This window comes from Pholcus phalangioides, unplaced genomic scaffold (genome assembly GCF_987345545.1).
Source record: "Pholcus phalangioides strain wild (caught in Gottingen) unplaced genomic scaffold, Ppha-v1.0 ptg000017l_1, whole genome shotgun sequence".
Taxonomy (NCBI): Eukaryota; Metazoa; Arthropoda; class Arachnida; order Araneae; family Pholcidae; genus Pholcus; species Pholcus phalangioides.
Genome location: NW_028301610.1, coordinates 10,232,394 through 10,253,526, shown reverse-complemented (window position 1 = coordinate 10,253,526; position 21,133 = coordinate 10,232,394). Strand labels below are relative to the sequence as shown.

The following is a 21,133-nucleotide window of genomic DNA, read 5'->3' as shown; positions in this document are numbered from 1 at the left end:
GTAAGTAAACTATATTGGGAAAAAAGTTTTTGCAGAAACCCTGTAACTTTTTGCATATAATCTTCATTCATGAATTTAAAAAAACCCCATCAAAACATCCTAATAAAATTAAATGTTGCACATTTAATTTACTTTCAAGTTTTCAACAATTCTATGAAATATATTAAACATTCTCATGTAAAAATTCAATTTTCTAACTAAAATGAAAAAAAAATCATTAAAATTAGAATTCCCTTTAAGTCAGATTGTCAGAAAAAAAAACCCCAACCTTCAAAGCTATAGAAGTCACAGCTTTTTTACAGAAAATTACGTACTTTGATTTTTTTATTATAAACTTTTTAAATTGTGAATTACTTTGAAATATTTTTGTAATTAAGAATAATTAACTCACAAAATGAGTGATTTCCAATTTTTCTATTGGTGAATTATTTTTTGCTTCCATACTAATTGCAGTAGGTCTTTCAGCCAGATGAAGCCACCAGTGAGAATCGAACTCACATCCCCTGATTTATAAGACCAGTGCTCTAACCACTTAGCTATAGTGACTGCTATTTTATTGGCTATATTGACCTGTTATAACAAGGAAAATAGAGACGTTAAATACTAGCATTTCATTATTTCTGCTGTACACACATTGAAAAATTAAAATAGGCAATTATAATGTACAGTTGAACATTGATGTAAATGAATTGGGAAAGACCAACAGTTTTTTCCTTAAATTGAGCAAATTCTTACATGATGATCACAAATACACACACAAGGACTTTTTAAAAAAGAAGATTGAATGAGTGTTATACTGTTAAAATATTAATGATGAATTTGTTTTAATACACGATGGACAAAAAGTCTGTAGAAACTTTAAAAATTCACGAAAACCAGAAAAATAACTGAAGCAGGGTTAGCATCGCTAGGTCACAGGAATTTTAAGACAGGAAAAAAACTGAGAAAACAGCCGATGGGTTGCACTGACGTATACAAGTCAAAGATATGCAAATAACGAACAGAATGCCTCCAAATCATTTATTACAGCAGTATGTGTTCCACACATGACCATCACCATTAAATTGCAGGCGAGTCACAAATCCAGCAACGGCAGAGTGCAGCAGGTCCCGATGTATACATGACACTTCTCGGCGAATTGCATCTTTCAGTTCCAACAGATTGGATACACCTGGGATATCAAATATCCCCATAACCAGAAGTCTGCCGGTGTCAAATCTGGAAACGGAAGCCATGGGAACCTGAAATGCCTGCTAATGATTGTCTTTCCCAAACATCTGTATCGAATGCATTGACCGGAGTAGCAGTCTGACTAGTTGTACCATCTTGCATAAACGTGACAGTAGAAAGTACACCTCTTTCACACAAACATGGCACGACCTTCCTGCGCAGAAGAGTTAAATAACATTGCGCATTCACCGTAGCCGTTTTTCCATCCATTTATTGGGCACTACGTTTCAAAGGTCCCATGATGAACGAACCTGTGAACCCACATGAAAGTCTCTTTTGGGGGGGGGGATGCAATATTTTCTGCATGTATTCATGTGGATTAGGCTTCACCCATATGCGACAGTTATGGGTATTAACGTCGCCATGAAGCAAAAAATGAGCATCTGTCCACAAGATGTTAAAGATCCAGGGGGGGATTCTGTTTGATTTTGGAGAAAGCCCACCTCTGTAAAGTATCCGCTGGTAAAAGTTCATGGCACAACTGCAATCTGTATGGGTACAGATCAAGGATTCCATGAAGAATATTGCGTACCAAGGATGGTGGTAAGCCCAAGCATCTAGCAGCTCCACAAGTGCTGCTGGTCCCTGCAGCTGATTTGGATGCTAACACTTCCATTTCAGCTGCAACACGCAGCAAACGTGCCTTCCTTAAACATGGTCGTCCAGCTCTTACACGATCCTCTAGCGTTCCAGTTTCCTCAAATCACTGAACAAGCTATATGTATCCTGTCGCTCTTAAAGGGCCTTTTCCAGTCCTCACATTCTTCTGAACTCTGAATTTACGCAAGGCAATGGTCACTGATTCCTGGTTCACGTAAAACAACTTCACCAACAAAGCTTTATCCTTCGCACTCAGCATTCTTGTTCACGTACACGGTTTACAATGGTGAACTGCTTGTGGATTAGCAGCGCAAGTTCTTATAAGTGTCTCATTTGTATATTTCCACAGAAATCGCTCGTACCTGCCCTACCTATCGGCTGTTTTTTTTAGTTTTTTTCCCTGTCATAAAAAGTTCCCATGACCTAGCGATGCTAACCCTGCAAACCATTTTTTATTTCGGTTATTTTTCCAGTTTTTATTTATTTTTAAAGTTTCTAGACCTTTTGCTTAGGACAATTTATTATTTTACAACTATTTAATTTTTTTCACAAAAACTACATAACCTTTGTATAGCTCAATTTATGAATTTAAAATGATTCAATTACAACATTATTTGTCAAGAATATAGTAATTTATTAATTTTGAGTAATGAAAAAAAATATTGAAAATAAAGAATACATGAAACAAAAGTGATTTGTCATAAAAAATGCAATATGTAGAGTTTTTTCTCCCATTATATTTAACAATTGGCAATGTTTGATTTTTCTTCCAAAAATACATAGCACTCACAATATGATATACTGAGGGTCATCACTGCTCATAAAAGCTACAAATTCATATCAGAAGGATGTAATACATAATCATTAATAGTAGATAGAGATCATTGAGTTATGAAATGACCATAACTCGATGCTATGGTCGCTATGAAAGATTTCTAAATAAGAACTACTGACATTTTTTTTACTTTAAATAATTTCTCATTCTTCAATTCAATACTTGCTAGTCATTAGAAAATTTTTATTAAAAATAGTTCTCAATTCTGAAAAGCATTTGAATACTTTTAAATTTTATTTTATTTACTTTTTATTGCCAGTTCTCAATTTCTCATTTTTGCAAAACAAAACAAAAAAAATCACTCATCAAGATGACATTCTTTATGTTTCTGGAGATCTACTAAAGATGAAAAAGTCCAATCACACGTTGAGCAAACCAAAGTACTTTTTTGTTTTTCTTCTTCAAAATTATCTGCCTCAGAATATTCATACGCTTGATGAGAAAGTTGTGGCTTATACTTGGGAACATCATTTACATGGCATGTTACATGAACTTCAAAAGCTTCCTTCTCATGAAAAGGCTCACAACATAGGCCACAAGTAAAATCATGAGATTTGCTGATATGTTGTTCACATTGATCTTTTTCTCGAAAGAGAGCAGTGCAAGTTGGACACTCCCATAATTGGTATGCCAGTTTTTCATTTTCATTGAGAGATTCTGCAGCTGGTGGAGGTTCAGTATTTGGTGGAACGTTATCTGATTCTAAAACTGAAATGTTCCATGTTTCTGGTATATCAATAGTTTTCATATTACTCTGGTCAGTTGCTTCTGTAGTACAAACACTGCCATCATTTATGAAGGTCAAAGTCTCCCCATTGACTGTAGAGGCTGTGGTATCAACAGAAACTCCTCCAGCGTTTGAAGCTTCATAACTTGATTGTTCAACCTCCATTGGTTGACTTACATCAGCAATATTTTCTTGCATTTCATAAAATTCAGGCATCATGCCATTGGATGCCTCCTGCTGAGATGTATCAGAAGCCACTCTTGCATCTTCTACGCTATTAAACATCATGACAGTCATTAGTGTCTAGTTATGTCTTCTGTTGAGCACAGGAGATCTATAAAAAACAAAAAAAGTCATCCTCAGATTCAGTACAAATCATAACAGGTAAATTTGAATTAAAAATCATCTTGGGGAGTCTCCACATTGATAGGTAAATTCTGAGCTAAGAAGCATTGGTTCAGACAGCTTCTTAGATCTGAGTCTGCTCATAATGATAGCATGAAAGTTTTATTCCACAAAAATAACTTATATACATATATATATTTTTACTAAAATTTAGAAATTTTAATACCCAATGCAAATTTTATGCAAAAATTATACAATTATATTTACCATCAACAACGGGACAGTAACTGGACAACTTTGCCAGTTTTTGAAAAAGATGTGGTCTTGCTCCCTGCATAGTTCCAAAACCAATCAATAGAGGCGTCAATGTCTTTATCACACAGAGAAGACATTGAATGATAGTCTTTTCGTGTGTTTTCAGCCTCACCATTTGTTTGCATGTCTTTATCAGTGGTTTTGTTTTCAACTTGTAGAACAAGAGTTTTTCGTAGTCTACAAAAATGTCTCACCCTGCCCGTTCATTCAGAGGTAAATAAAAACTACTTGTTTTGCTTGGCATAGCATATAATCCTCTTTCAGAATCACTTTTAGATGTAAATTTTACGTTCCATTTAGGTTCAATAATATTACTTGGCAATGTTGCACCAAGAAGCTTAGTGGAAATGGGGCAGCTTTACCAACCTAGAACTTTGTGATTTTCTCTAATTCTTGCATACTTTTGTCAAATAATGTATTTTTCATGTTTGTTTTAGAGGTCATTTAGATGCCAAGATGCATTAGTATCAAGTTGGAAGGCCGCAGGTATCAAAATTATGATGCTACGCTGCAGCCAGAGTCCACAGAAGGGAAGAAGACAGAGAATTGATGTAGCACCAGGAGAAGCTGTAGGTGAATCATAGTTAGTGGAGAAGGGCCAATCTCTTCCGAGTACCTCTACAACAAATGACATGCAGGGATTCATAAAAGTAAAGGCCCCTCTACACGCACAAGCTTTCCAGCATGACCAGAGTGGAAAGTTCTTGCATCAAGGATTGGAGGCAATTAGGAGCACAGCGTCCAAGAGCGTGTTGCTAAAGAGACACATTCTTGTGCACGCTCTTTCCTGCACAAAAGAAGGTGCAACATGGCTTTGTTGGCATTCGCCTGACCTTTTGACTTTGTGTAATAATAATGCATATGTGTTATGTTTATTTTGAGTTTATACTGTCTATTTAGTGCTATGCACATGTATTACGTTGTTTATATTTATAATAAGTAGTTTCTGTTGACTAAACAAATAAGTTTTTCTACTTATGGATGTTTTCGGTGCTGACATGTCACAAATTATTCTGGGGAAAAGAAAGCCACTTGGAATGCTGATGTCTATGGAGGCGAATGTGTATTACGCCTCATTTGGATGTTCAGTGATTTGGAAGCTGCATATAATCACAACCATGCTTCAAAACAGTACTTTAGTCTCACCTAGCAGTAAATCACAGGTTGAATAAATAGCTCGCTCGTCCGATGCTCCCGCTATGCAACTTTTTATCCGTTACTATGCTTCAAAGCCACCTAGTGATCATGAGTACAAACTATTGATGGTCGTTCTCCATCTCACTGCCTTCTCAAGTCCTACCAAATTTGATCCTGTTTGGATGATTGTTGAAATCCATGCAAGACTTTACCGATAGCCACAATTGAATGCCGCTATTTCCTAAGCACCTCAGACTGATCGCCGAACTCTATGCATGACTTTATCGATGACCACTATTTCCTGAGAATCTTAGACTGGTTGCCGAACTCCATGTGTGACTCTGCTGATATCCGTGGTCGGGTGGCACTTCCACATCAGCACCTTGAGCTGATCGCTGAATTCCATTTGTGACTACCGATATCTGTGATTGGATGCCGCTTCCTCGCCAGCACCTTGAGCTGATTGTCGAATACCATGTATGACTCTATTGATAGTCATAGTCGGATGTCACTTTCTCCTCCACACCCTCAGCCGATCTTCCATCTCTGTGCACGATTCCACTGATTTCCAAACCCGTCAGACCAGATACGGCCTGGGCTCTGTCCCTTCTGGGATGTAAGCCCTTTACCTGTGGGTTGGATCGTGCTGGGGAGTGATTTCTAAACCTGGTACCGCTTCCCCCATTCACGTCGAAAGCTGGTCGTCGATCATTAGTATAAAAGTCCTAAATCGTCCAATTTTCGAGCTGAGTTCACTTGTCTGTGCTGTTTCGACTTAAGATGGTGACAATGACTGGGATTTCACCAAGACCAAAGTAATCTTGATTAACTTATGGGGACTGAGAAGTATAGTTTGAAATTTCCAGTGCACAAAAGGGTTTCCTTGGTTTAATGTCTTGATTAATGCATGTCTGTAGGTTGCAATCAGTGTAATAAATAATTTTGTTTTGAAACTGTTGTGTTCATTGGCAGTCAAAGACATATGTTGCAAAGGCCCCCATTCTGATTGTGTGTGTAAAGGGAAGCGTGTGGCGAAATTCAAACACTTTTGCACAGTGTGGAGCACATTATTACTACAGGGATTGTTCATCTTGAAAGATGATTTAATCAATAGTCAATATTTTGATAATTATTCATTGGAATTACTGTTATAAATTCAAGGTAATTAATTTAATTAAATAACCTATTCTATAGGTTTTTATTACAATCATTAATAAATAATTCCTGTGATCATGGATTTTTTGTTTCAATTTGGCTTTATGAATATATTGCTGTAATTGTAGCTCTTAACTTTATTTCCTGAATTTAATCAATTACTGAAATTAGAATTTTAGTGGAGAAAATAAATAAAAAATTAAAAATGCCATTCAAGTATGATTATTCTTTTGTCTCTCATCATTTATTGATACAGTATATAGCTGTACATTTTTTACACAAAAATGATATCACCAGCCAGAAAGATGGATAAAAATAATTTTCTATTTCCCCCCCCCCCCAAAAAATTATGGAGTTATTTTGTAGGGCTTTATTTCTCTCATTTGCATTTAAAAAAACCAAAAAATGATTTTAATCTATCAAATCAGTGTTTGAGCTGAGAGTACATATAACTATATAAATAATAAATAAAGATACAATTTTTTTCTTCAAATTTTTAAACTCTATACATCAGGGTTTAAGCTAGATAAAAAATTTCTTTCGCAAAAAAGTGAAAATGGGGAGAAAAGCTTTAGCAAAATGCTACAATGCTAATGTAATGATTGATGGTTGGATATCTGTTCGTTCCGTACCTACTGTACGCATTTTTGCGAAAGTAGCTACACCGTCTTTCGCATTCTAAGATTTTAGTGAAGAATTAGAAGTAGAATAGTGCTTTCTATTGTATATTCATGAATTTTTTTGGGGGGGCTGAAAAGGCAGCCACCAGGTTCCGGCACCTATGCTGTAGTGTATAAATTCATATTTTTCATGCTGTAACACAAGTTGAAATGAACGAATATAGATTTTTATTCAAACTAAATTTGATTTTTCGTTTATTTTCAATATTTTAATTATTACCGGCAGCTTGACAGCGGTGTTTTTTTTTTCTGGAGGGGGGGGGGGGGTTATCCATAGTAATTATGACCCTGATAATCTAAATTTTAGGTTCAAGTAAACAATAATTATAAATTCTGAGAACTTCGAATCACATAAAAAGAAATTTTATCCCAATATTTTTAGATTCCATTGCTCAAAACTTCATTTGATACTTACATGAAACAGTAATCAAGATCCGGATCAACAATAACAACTTAACACATGTAGATTTTTTAAACGAGAAACAATTAACTATATCGTTTTATTTACTAGATGGGTAGAGATCAATTTAGTAACAATAGGAAATTTTTAATTAATTTTCTGTATAATTGTTATTTTAATTAGTTTATCGGCAATTTGAAGAAAAACAAAGGTTTACGGACGAACTAAATTTTTGTTGATGAATGCTTAGTGCTTGACTTGCCTTAAGAAGTATGCTTATCAGGTGCAACTTGGAAGATGTTGATTGTTGTGAATAAGAGGTTTCTTTCACTAATCGTGCACACAATTATTGGGACTATCATGACCATATAACCCGTATTCCCGGGACAAAATTATTCTTTTTCATATTTAAACAAATTCATCGATTTAGTAAAAATACTCATTTTGTCAAGTACACTAAGAACTAAAATTTTTTAAATCGTGAATTCGTTATTCAACGCGAGATGTGCATCAATGAAATGTCCTGTTTTTTTAAAATTAATATGGTCATGCTACAGTCCCTTAGTTCACGAGTGCCTTGGTTTGCGAACAATTTGATTTACGGACAACAAAAATGATTCGGTTTACGAACACGCAAAACGGTCTAAAACCCGAAGGACGGAAAGAAGCATATTTCACACAGAAGTTTTAGATCACATTTTTTTTTCCAGACAGAATTTGGTTGAATTAATTATATTTCATCAGAGTAAAGCAGGGGTGTCTTAAGACCATCATGGGCCCCCCGGTACAAGAGATTTTTTCCGAGCCTTACCTGGAAATCCTCCTCAATTTTCTAAGGCCTCTCTTCTCTTCAGGTCTCCGGGCCGTGCCCGTGTGGGCCCATGCGTTAAGACGGCACTGGAATATGGAGTAAAGTTCCCACCACATAATACAACTCTTCTTATCTAGCCTATCGATCAGCAGGTCATTTTGAAATCTTTTGAAGCTCTGAACAGAACTTTTTTAAAAGTTGTTTTGCAATAACATCTGCATGGCCCCCACATCCTGGAGCAGGGCTTCTAGGCTTAGATCTTTTACGGGCCCCCGGTCAGATTTTCACGGACCCTTCTATAGTTAATTTATAACGTAAAAAAGCAAAAAATTATGAGAATTGTCGCAGTCCCCAAGGCTGGAGCCCTGTTAGCCCCGCCCTTGTGGGGGCTATGAATATCTGACATAGAACTAAGTCAGTAACTTCTGGAATGTAAACATTACTTCATCTTCCTACATTGCATGGTTCTTATTTACAAAGTTTGGAAGCAAGTGTCTTACAGAACCATCAGTTTGGCTTGGAGTATATTTTATGGCCAGATAGTGTTACAAGCGGATATTTTAAGGCCTTTGATAAGGTTACCAACCATCCTCCTTTTTTGATGTCATCTCAAGTAACCTCCTATTTTTCGGAAAATTCATGCTTTTGTCCTTCTCAGGTTGCCGGAATTATTTTTCTTTTTTTCTGGAAATATTTTTGTTTCTTCCCTTTGAAACGTATATTTCTCCATTGATATGAGTGTTTCTGTGTTTTTTTCCCACGTGAATTCACAAATAGCCGACGAAATTCCCAGAATTTGTTTCTGTTTTTACTTTTCTTAGCGGTTCTGTTTCAGAGTTGGAAAAATTATTGTTGTTGCTGGTGTTATTGGTCAGAATAATTTCACCATCTATTGTGGAAATTTTAAAAAAGGGGACGTTTTTAAGAATGCGTGCGCATGCGTCCTCCTCTCTCAGTTTTCGAATCTAGTAACCCTAGTTATAGATGATACATATTCACGAAACCAGACTTTACCCGGCATCGTTTGCATTTCATCTCTTTCGAATTATGTGGTAATTATGGTAATTTTTTCAGTATTGGTTGGACGATAACCATTGGTTATGCACAGAAAGCTATTGATATTGTGTAAGTTCACACTAGAAATCTTCGGAGTCCCAAGAACGGATTAATTCATTTTACATTGATTTAATCGTAAACCCGTAAACAAAATTGTTCGCAAAACGATTTCTGGAACAAATTAATTATTTTAAATTATTTGTTTGGGGGAGAGGAACACACACGCCAATGAAGAGATATATGTTTCAGAGTGAGAAAAAAAAAATCCCAAGGAAAAAAAAAGAATATAATGCAGAAAAAACCTCAAAAGGAGAACAGAAGGGCGAATTTTTTCTAAAACGGAGGAGGACGCATGAAATGACATGAAAAAAAGAGGACATCTGGTAACCTCTTATCATCGCTCTCAGACGATGCTGCCATCTGTCAAGGATACTATTAAAAACAATTGATGATTTAGAGTCCGGATTAAATGCGCTAGAAAGGGGCACAAAAAATAATTGAAATATGCACTAAAAATACGACGAATTTTGCATTTAAAAATGCCGAGATATGACATGAAATCAAAAATGTGTGCGAAAAATGAAAACAAATCAATCTAATAATTCGTGTGGGGCTAAAAATGAAAAAAAAAAATTAATTAAAATTTCCAAAATATATGCATCTAAAAATACTGAAACATGAATTTGAAAAGGCTGAATTTTCCCTGAAAGAGGGAAAATATGTAAAAAAAAAAAAAAAAGTGGATTTAAAAATTCATAATATATGACCTGAAAATGAAAATTACTTACAAAAAAGAAAAATATGCAGAAATATGAAAAAAATATGCACAAAAATAGAAAAAAATGTTGAAAAAAGAAAAAAAAAGGCATATTATATAAACACTGAATATGCCTTAAGAAAAAAAAGAAAAATGACTTGTAAAACTGAAAAATATGCGATAAAAATGAAGGAAACGCATTTAAAAGTTGAAAAATATGCTTTTCACAAAATGGTTAAAAATACACCTTTAAATGAACAATACCCACTAGTGAAATATTTTCTTGAAAAAAATAATGGAATTTAATTGAGTTGGAAGAATGAAAAGATAATGATCTGGAAAACATTTGTACAACGTGATTAATAGAAAAAATGCTGAAAATATGCACTTATTCTGAAATTTCAGTGATTTCATGCATTTATATACCGTAACTATAAAAAGTTCTAAAATATGCAATATAGGCGGAGATAGACGTGAAAGTCTGCTGGGGGAGAGCACGGTGATGATTGCAATCGCATATTATCCAGGCCATAATTATGATTATAACTCTAACATGAAATCGACATGAACTGCTGCTGCCATCTCGTAAGAAAAATAAGATACTAATGAGTTTTTTTTAAGCTTCAAGACGTTGGAAGGCTCCATTAGCTAAGATTCTAACCGTCCTCCTTTTTGATGCCATTTCAAGCGTCCTCCTACGTTTCGGAAAATTCATACTTTTGTCCTCCTTTTCAGGTTTCCGGAATTATTTTTCTTTTTTTTCTGGAAAAAATTTTATTTGTTCACTTTGAAACGTATATTTCTTCATTGATATGAGTGTTTCTACGTTTTTTTTCCCACATGCATTCGCAAATAGCCGACGAAATTCCTAGAATTTGTTTCTGTTTTTGCTTTTTTTTAGCGGTTCTGTTTCATAGTTGGAAAAAATAATTGTTGTTGGTCAGAATAATGGCGCCATCTATTGTGGAAATTGGAAAAAAGGGCGTCTTTAAGAATGCGCGCGCAGTCGTCCTTCTTTCTCAGTTTACGAACCTGGTAACCCTAGATTAGCATCAAACTAAAGGTCTCCCAGTTTAGATGCAATCTCATAGGCTTAAAGTTGTTTGAAAAATCGGTTGGGGGTTCTTTTTTGGGGGGGGGGGGCGGATATACAGGGGCGTAGCCAGAAATTTCGTTCGGGGGGGGGGGAACCAAAGTGACAGAACAATGGATTTGGCCATCTTTTTCCCTTTTTTGGGTCATTTTCTCACATTTCGGGGGGGCCAGACCCCCAAGTCCCCCCCCCCCCCGCTACGCCCTTGGGGGTAGGGGTGGTCCAAATTCAATATTTCTATTCATTATTGAGATGTTAATTTCAAGTCATTAAGATAAGGTAAACAAGTAGAACCGGGACTTCTCGTTGCTCATTTTTTTGTCACCTTCAGGTTCTCCATATTTTGTCGCCTACAGCATTGGTTCTCAAACCGTTTCAAGCCTGATCGCCTTTTGACCAGAAAATGTAATCGGAGATCCGATTTCAAAATGATTCTACACTTGAAATCGACCATTAACAAAAATTGTTCATAAAACGTAAACACATCTACCACCCCATCCCCCCCGCATGTATTCATATATTACTCATCATTCTATTCTGTGTTTTTAATTTTTAAGAGATATACAATTTTGAAATCGTGTGATTCTCTCCAAGTCACCCTGTAAATGTACTAACTTGATATTGTCCGCCGTATGCGCAAAGTATGAATGTACAAATTTTCCTTTTTTGTATCAGCTGTTTGGATACCTTGTTTTGCTATCTAAGTTGTGCCTGAAACGTGAATGTGTATCTCTATTGGAACACAGGTTACAAAACATTTTAGGAAAATTACTTCCATAGGTAGAGTAAACATTCAAATGTTATTTGCCACGTTCTTTCTTTGCAAGGACATTGCACATTGGTGATTTTGGTATGACGGAGCCGATATATATTGATTATTGTCATGAGTAGAATTTTATAAAATGACATTATGTAATACGTGGTAATTATCTCAGCTGAATAATTGCATTCTTGAGTTTTGACATTTTTTAAATAAAAATGAATTTTTTGTTTGGAAATTTTTATTTTGGAGAATCTCTCGCGATCCTCCTGGTTCAGTGTTTTTCAAACTTTCTGAAAATAAGGACCAAGTAGAATGTTTGAAACAATTTTTCGACCACTTCTGTCCCGTATTACGGGATATTCCTCTAATTTTCGTTGTTTCAATATTTTTTATACATTTGTCCCGTTTTTTAGACGATACTTATTTGAATTTGTAACACTTATAGTAATGCCATGAATACACACACAGCGTTTCCATAATATAAAGCCGTGTATTATGATAATTATGGCAGAAATTATAATATTCATTTCACATTTATTGGATGCCATATCTTTGTTTCGTTTCATTCGGCATGTTTAACGTCTTCTCCATTTTTTTGGAATCTTAATTACGATTGGTGTTTGTGCCAATTTCCTGACAAAGTTGTTAATGACAATTGGAGATGTCCTACATGTTTTACGGACTATTATTTAAGATCCAAGTTTGCCGAATTTTATTTTTCTCAACGAAATATGGTCATCAGATCATTTGAATATTTTTTTTCGTGAAATAATATTCATTTCTGTTAACTGCGATTTGTAGCAGCTCTTTATTTCCACACCACTTCAGCAATTTCAGCAGTAATTAGCAAATTGCGTAAAAAGCGATAAATTGCAATTTAGGAAAAATTTAGTGTTATTCTGTATTTAGGATCGCAGTTTTCTGCATTCTCCTTGATGATGTATGGTGAACCTAAGTATGAAGGTATAATATTATTTCAACCCATCAATTGCTACAGGTGAATAATTTTAACAAGTTTGCTTGCGGACCACCTATGACATGGACCATGGGTTGAGAAACGCCACCCTAGTTCATTGACGCGACTTCCTAGGAGGTCCCGACCCACGGTTTGTGTACCACTGGCCTACAGGTTCTCCATTTTTTGTCGCCTACAGGTTCTCCATTTTTTGTCGCCTACAGGTTCTCCATATTTTATCACCTACAAGTTCTCTATTTTTTGTTCTCCACCAAAATATGTTTCAGTGTGTCAGTCTTTTGTTCAATTCATCAATTTCATATCGTATTGACCATAAAATGATTTGTGAAACGATGACAATAAAGTTTGCATGTTTGATCAACATGAAATCCTCAAATCTTCATGTAGATTCTGTATATTTGCAATGCAAAATTTTATGCTTCTGATCTTGAAAACGCTTTTTTTGTACACAGCATTGAATCATCATTGACAACATCATCGACATCAAATTGTTCTAGAGAAAGATTATTCTTTTTATTAAAAATGATAAAATCATCAGTTCGCTCAAGTCTTTTATAAGAAAAACTGTATTGAAGCTGAGAGAACTCAAAAATTAGATTTTGATGACATTAACAGTGATTTTGCTCATATGCGAGTGTGAAAAAAAGCATTATTGTAAGATATTTCATGTAGAATTTTCCATTACATTTCTTATATAAAATAGTGCATATCCTTTTTTGATGTGTTTGCAAACAACACGTACTGTATTTGTTGATGTACCAAACCTCTTCGACCACAATCGGGGGGGGGGGGGGGCCCAATACCTCTTTTGTCCAGGGCCTTATCAAGTTAAAGTCGGGCTCTGTGTGATTGAGCCCGAAGTGGACATAGAAAAGGCCGTCGGCGTTTGGGCCCCATCGAGTTCACATAACTGTCGGCAAAAGTTCTCAAAAAATTTGACACGCCGAACTTATTAAATCTATAAAACGATTCCAAAAAAGACAGCAATGTCGATACTAGTGTTATTTATTTTTAAATAACAGGTTTCTATCAAAGAAGTCAGTTGAGTTTTTTTGTTGTTTTTTTTAAACATGTCGTTCATTTCTATGTCATTCCTTGTCGTCTCTTTTTTCCTTGTGGAATTTTTCGTCTCCTATGTCATAACCTATAGAAGCTCGTTTCTCGAGCAATCAACTTTTTCAAGCCACCATGTCGAAAAGATTCGTTAAGATAATCTGACAAGCGTGCCGTGCGAAAACTATGGGCCGGAAACGGGACGACGACAGATTGGAAGCAAACAAAATACACATACAAAAAAAAAGACCCTTTTCTCGAGAGTCCGTCCATCAGGTGAGTGTCCTCAAGTCTCAAGTTTCATCGACTCTGGTGGCCGAGATCGTCAACGTCCATAGAAGTGATATCTGAGAATCTTCAGATTGCTTCCACCAGTACAGGGAGGGTATACCCCGCCCCAGTTTACCTCATATAATACATAATTTTTGTATAACAGGTTTTTTTTCATCCCCATTTTTTTTTTATTCTTAAAACGTAAGACTCCCCAACAAGATACGACATTCATCTGATCTATCTCTCGATTCTCTTTCGTCATCATCGACCAAGGAAAAGATTGAACAAGATGACGCGGAAACATAAGACACCACAAAAAAACATAAAAGTCTATTTCACCAGTTTAAACGTGATACTCAGAAATTTTAATGCAATTTCTTATCTCAGGGCATATTATAAGGTTAAAGCAAGAAAGTTGAACCCTTTCATGTCTTTCTCTTATAGAAAGATTTTCCAAGATGGAAATGAATCGATCGATATTGAGTCGATAGATGTTCCTATCGAACCACGGCCAAGGAGAAAGAATCAATTTCCAGCAACCTACATGCAAATGGAAAACGAATAACACAGCGCCATCTTATGAGGTAATTGTTCCGAAATGTAGGTTGTACCTGAAAAGATTTTAGACACACAAAAAAAAAAAAAAATTGCATGTCAGTATCGAATTGATTCATGTTCATTCATGTATTCCAATTCAATTTGATTCATGTTCTAACTTCTCAATGAAATCTGTGGAAATATCCAGATATTCACTTTCTCCTCATTCATGTCAGACCATGTTTTAAAGCACACAAGTCAGTTCTTCTGAAATGCACCAGGTACAGTGATATCCCGATTTACATCAGTAATTCGTTCCACGACTAACGACGTAAGTCGAGGTAATATTTCACTTGAACGTCAAGTGCCTTCAAGAGATGTTAAAGTCCGTTTAATTGAAAAAATATATATATTTAGGACGAAATGTTGTAAATGCAGGGTGACGTACGTTGGGGGGAAGTAAGTCGAGGTATTACTGCACCAACCTTTATCATTCCAACCTAATCAAACTTGGATTGAAGTAGATCCGGATTTTATTAGTCATAATAGTAATGCTGAAGACTAATTGCGGGAAACTTTTTTTAAACAGTGTGGTTTTTTTTACAAAACATGTGTGGTTTTAATCATAATACTGTAAAAACCAGGAAATCCAGTGAAATTTCTGAAATATTTCTGTAACTTTTTGAGATATTTTATATTATGTTCTCAAAATTAGCTTATTTCCAGCACTTACTCTAGACATTTTACACTAAACACTACAGCCTATATTCGAATAGTTTTGATACTGCATGTTGCTATGACTGTTATCTGCACAATGAACTAGAAGTTTTAAGGTACACAAAGTATTCTCTGAGAGATACGACAAATTTCATGAAACAATACATGAATTTTGACAAAAAAATTTAATTTTTTTTTAATTCAAACAGCTGTAAATTATGAAACTCTGAACATATAGCCAAGATTTTAGTTCATTGTACAGCTAATGTTATTTGAAACGCTGTTGAAAAATTTCATGAGAATATTTTACGTAGTTTTTGAGAAATTTAGTTTTTTGCGTGGAAAATAAAGCAACGAAAAAGGAATCTTCAAAAAAAAAACGGGTTTGAAAATTGCTTGTTGCCATTGAAACCACTGTTTCAGAGGATTTAAATTTAGTTTTGGATTTTGCATGATTTTCGATAATTTTCGAAAAATTCGTCATTTGAACGTAGTCATTTGCCTTAAAATTGTCAGAGAGATTACGTTATTGCATACTATCCAAAAACTGATTAATTTACATAGTGTTCGAATAGGTATGTTACAATTATTTCAGAATTGAAATATATCTCAGCATTTTGACAGCATCTGCGGCGGGCATTATCAGTAGGGACAAAAAAAAGGATCTTATAGCTTGCGACAAAATAGCAACTTGGAGACAACTAGTTTCCTTCAAGATTCGATGGAGATTGGTCAAAGCATGTTAATATGTGTAAAAAAAAATATACACATACGCAGGGCTGCGCAAATCCCAGGCGTTCGGTCGCCATGGTGACTAAAAAATTGGTATTGGTGCCTAAAATTTTCTTTGTGTAGTTATTAAATTGCAAACTGAGAGCAGCACAAAATGTTTGCAATTTATAGCAGCATATGTGCCAACATGGAAGAGGGCCACTACGTCCTGGAAAATTCAAAAGCAGCATTATTTTGGAGTTTTATCTTCAGCTAAAACTTTTTTCTGGCGCCTAGATTTTTTGCGATTTGTCCAGCCCTGCACAAGACACACGCAGATGGACAGACATTGATCAGAGCTTTATACAGCTTCACGGTGCAATTTTTCTATCTAGAAAAAAGAATTACGGACACCTGAAAATGAGGGCAAAAATCAGAAATCATAGAAACGTATGAGGGCGGTTAAAATGAAACCGAAAATAAGGACATCTGATAAAACTAAGTTTAAAGGCTTGTTGGAGGTAAAATATTGTATTTCAAAATTGTCTGTCATCCAGTATTCTGTTAGAAAGGATAAGAGTTACATTTATATCTCTCTCTCTCTCACCTGAAAAAATATAATTGTGCCAATAATTTCGTTCATCTAAAAACTTTTAAAATGCCCTGTGGACAATTCTTCATGTGCTTTCCGGAAAGAAAATGGTTCATGAATTTTTTCCAATGATGCAGTTCCCCCGTATCTTGGGCATCACACAAATTGTGAGAAAGTATTAAGTGTGCAAAAAAAGCAATTTAAAAACGAAGGGAGCTAAGGGTCCTCTTATCATCACCTTCAAATGTGATTCCGATCCTTAGAATTGATGGCTATTAGAACTGAAGATGGAAGAGAGAGAAAGACACATACACACAACAGGAAACATCAGGAGATGTCTCTGGGAAGATCGGAAAAGAGAACCAATTTTCGATTCCATATTGGATAGGTGTTTGATGCATTATCTGAATCGTATCATTCGCATGCCATCTGTTACTCTTAAAAGGCCAATGTATGAGAATTGCGTACCTTACGTCACGGGAATTGGGTATAACCTATACGAGAATTCCCCGTTTTACTGGTATGATCTCTCACGTATTGTGTCATTTGGGCAATGATACGGTGCAGTGGGAATGGATTACTAATATTGCGATAAATTACGATAGGTGATTATATCGCAATATTAGTAATATAATATTGCAACTTCTGCAACTCAGAAAATACGAACACTCACCGGAGATCATATTTCATTAAAACAAAATTGAGACACGTAATGAGACATTCAACGCCAACTGGCACCAAACAATAGGTTCTAATTAACTGTTATTCCGCAATCGAAGGGAAATTGTGACACAGGTCACCAATTCAGGACTAAAAAAAAAGAGACGTAGGGCTATCGTATGTGAAACCAACATCACGGCGTCTTCACGTTCTGTTTTGCGTGATACAAAAAATGATGCAATTATTAATAATTTTTCCTATTTGAAACTGAGATTGGTCTTAAATACGGATATTTCCGATGTTTTGAAGAAACACGGTGCGGACACCAGCAGAACCATCAAAATACAAACGCACAGTAATGCAATAGAGGTCCTCTAAGAGAATATGGGAGCCAAGGGCCCCAAACATTTGTGAAACTCCTTTTCGACTTCTAAAAAAAAAATTGCTAGTGAGCATTGAATTGGACTCTCCAAAATATAATCAGATATTTAAATAAGAAATAAAAAATAATTAATTATATACGTCAGAATATGCAGTGATTTGCGGACCTCTCTGCTCGGGCTCTGAGCCCAAGCACCGTTGGTCCGTCCATCCGTCAAGACTCCACTGATAGTATAGAGGTGGATACGAGCCCCACATTTCGGACGTCAGGTACAATCCAAATATCCATCAATATTATAGTTAGGAATGGATGCCGTAGTAGATGTAATGAACGTTTAGAGCAGCAGTTCTCAACCGGTGCTCCGCGGAGCTCTTGGGGCAAAGTATCCACTTCCCATAGGCTCCGCGGCCACTTAAGGGAAATAAAAAAAATTAACAGTAAATATGATAAATAAATGAAAAAGAGGCCTCTGGGCTAGGCTAGTGATAGGGAAACTACGACCCGCTTGGAGGTTCTATCCGGCTCGCAGCAGATTTCAAAATAATAATATAGAAATTTTCACAAAATTTTTTTTTTCATGGTTTTAAAAAAATTCATTCAATGGGGGCGCTCCTGTTTTTTTAGCAATGGAAAATATAGTTGCGAGTATTTAAGTAGAAAAATTGATTTATAAAAACTTTTGCATATGCAAAAAATGGAACACATATGCAATATAAATATATGCATAAAGTTATTACAATATATTCATTTATTTTTTCACAGTTGTAAAAGTTGACCATAAATTAATAAACCATAGTGTCTCATTTGCAGTGAGACCGTGGCAGTCTTCAAAGCAGCCTACACAACACATTCGCTGCCATTTCATTTCCAAGCATAAAAATTCCAATTACGTCGGATGTTCGAATATGTCCGACCCAACAATTTTTTTCTTTTCGTTTTATGGCCCACTCCTAAAAAAGTTTGCCCATCACTGGGCTAGGCCATAGAAATTACATGCTAAAAAGGTTGAGAACCGCTGCTTTAGACCGTAGCCTACTGTAAGAAAGACTTCCAAGAGATTAAACTTAACATCGAGGGTTCAGTTAAAAAAAAACAACTCAGAAAAAAATTCATTTTTGAGTTATGCAGGCCATGAAAACGGTGGTGAATACCTCTACAAGCTGCAAAACAGCAACAGCTCTACTTACACGTTCCCTGCTGTAATAAAATCCGTGTTTTCCATTCAGTTACATACATAATGAATCTTTAACCACTTTACGATCAAGGACGTAATATTGCGTCCAAACGCTAGTGGAATAAATTCATAAAAGTTCTCTCTGTTTTCTTTCCTCTCTCCTCATCACAGCGAAGCTTTTTTTGCAACCCTACGAAAAAAGTAGTTCTTTTTACCTCCGTGATGTATCCTTCTACTATATGCATCTGAGAGTGAAAGAGAACAGGTATAGGTGAAGGTGAAAAAAGAGAAATCTACTTCATACCCCTACTCTATTATCTGTAAGTATTACTTTATTAGGCCAGCTTAGAGTACTACTTATTATCTGTAAGTATATTACAGATAAAAGGGGGTGGGGAGATAAGGGTATAATACAGTCGATCCCGCTTACAACGTTTTCTCGCTTAGTACTACTTATTTTCGTGGTCCTAACTCTAACAAATTCTCATTAGGAGATTTCCCGTTTAAAATATTTTCTCGCTTACAACGTTTTTTCATGACGATTTTTTGAAAAACGTCATAAGCGGGATCTATTGTTAAGTGTATATCTATATCTCTCTCTCTCTCTTATACTTATGCATTATGCTGTTTTCCTTTCATATATATATATTTGTTTCTTTTTCCTTACTTTCCTTCCTTTTTCTAACATGCGGTTAGGTTAGGACAAGGTTACCATATTTATCACCGATTTGTCAAACAGAGATCATCCGAATTTCTTGCCAATCGCTTGTAAGCGAAGCGGTTCAAATGCAGATATATAAAAACATAGAATTTTGAGTCGTTGCCTTTTTAAACTGAGCCGTCGATATGTATTAAAAATATATAAAAGTCAAATACCTTCAAGCTATTTGCAAGAAATATCATTATTACAGATACATCAGAAAAATATGAAAAGCTTTCATCCTTCAGTGTTTGAAAGACAATTTTAATTATATAGAGTTTTTGAAACTTGATTTATTAGACCAGCGGTTCGCAAATACTTTTGGTCGTTAACCTCTGGAAATCTTGGTGTCTGCCTTGAACCCTTCCCCACACATTTATAGCAGAAGAAACTACAGTCATATCTAACAGCGAGAGAATGTTTTCAAACGATGGAGGGGACATTTTTTCTATCCAGTACTAGCAAATGTGATCTGATAGCAATGCCATCTACTGGACTACAAAAGAACTGAAAAATGTTTCATACTCATATCCGATGTCACCACACACACAAATACAATTTTTGTTCGATCATAACAATATTGCGACGGTAGTCAACCTGCGTTGAAGCGGTGCTTTTGCGCTTAAATTTAATTGTGGACCCCTGGAGGTCCCCAAATGGGAACTGCTAAATTAGATGTAAAATTGTCACCCAATATTCTTCAGCGGGTCTCCTAGTTAACGATTTCCACCAAGACTTTTAGAGGGCTCTTACGTGAGTGTTGATTTTCTAGTAAATTAGTTGTGCAGAAAAAAATTCATAAAAGTATGACGAGGCTGAAGCTCTTCCCCTTGGACTCCAGAGCCCTTTAAGCCCATTTTTGTAAGCCGTGAGTTGCGGTTCCATCTTCCAAGTGACTGAACCGAAATACAACAGGACCATCAAAAAAGGATACACGTTAAAAGATAGGGCAGTTAGTTTGGATCCAATACCTGTGAGTTTCAGATTTCTGTTGCAGTGAATAAAACTGAGTAGAGCTAGCTAAGTCAAGAATATTGATCTCGACTCCTAATTTATATGCCTTCTTCAGAGACACCTTGGATAATATCGGCTGTATGTACTCGGAGAAAGAGAGAGATTCAACGCCTTAAATTACAAAACTCTCTTGCCGCTCATGAGAGGAGATTCTCACTTTTATACCGACTCGCTCGCTTTTCGATATCGACCAAAGCCGTGCAATGTTTCATCCGAGAACAGTATCCTCTCTCTCACTCTCTTACCACAAAGAGATTCGTCATAAATACTCAGCAAATCGTGAGTATATCATTTCGTCCGTGTATCGGTTTGCCGCCCAATCTCTCTCTCTCTCTCTCTCTCTTACCTTTTCTCTTCTAGCTCTCATATCCATGGCTATAGCAAGAGGCGATTACTAGAGAATTTTGGCTGAAAGGGTTTCCCGTTTCTTTGCAAATCCG

General features: G+C 35.8%; 1 protein-coding gene and 1 non-coding gene across 2 annotated transcripts; both read right to left on the bottom strand.

The window, feature by feature from the left end:
* Window positions 1–473: 473 nt before the first annotated feature.
* On the bottom strand, window positions 474–546 carry TRNAI-UAU (transfer RNA isoleucine (anticodon UAU)). Its single transcript has one exon. It is a non-coding gene; the product is annotated as a tRNA-Ile (tRNA).
* A 2,340-nt stretch (window positions 547–2,886) lies between these two features.
* Window positions 2,887–7,711, bottom strand: LOC149072354 (uncharacterized). Its single transcript, XM_089247131.1, has 2 exons — window positions 7,440–7,711; window positions 2,887–3,726 (listed from the first exon to the last, which is right to left on the bottom strand). The coding sequence occupies exon 2, from the start codon at window positions 3,687–3,689 to the stop codon at window positions 2,964–2,966; it is 726 nt and encodes a 241-aa protein (XP_089103257.1). The 5' UTR covers window positions 3,690–3,726; window positions 7,440–7,711; the 3' UTR covers window positions 2,887–2,963.
* Between the last annotated feature and the right edge of the window lie 13,422 nt (window positions 7,712–21,133).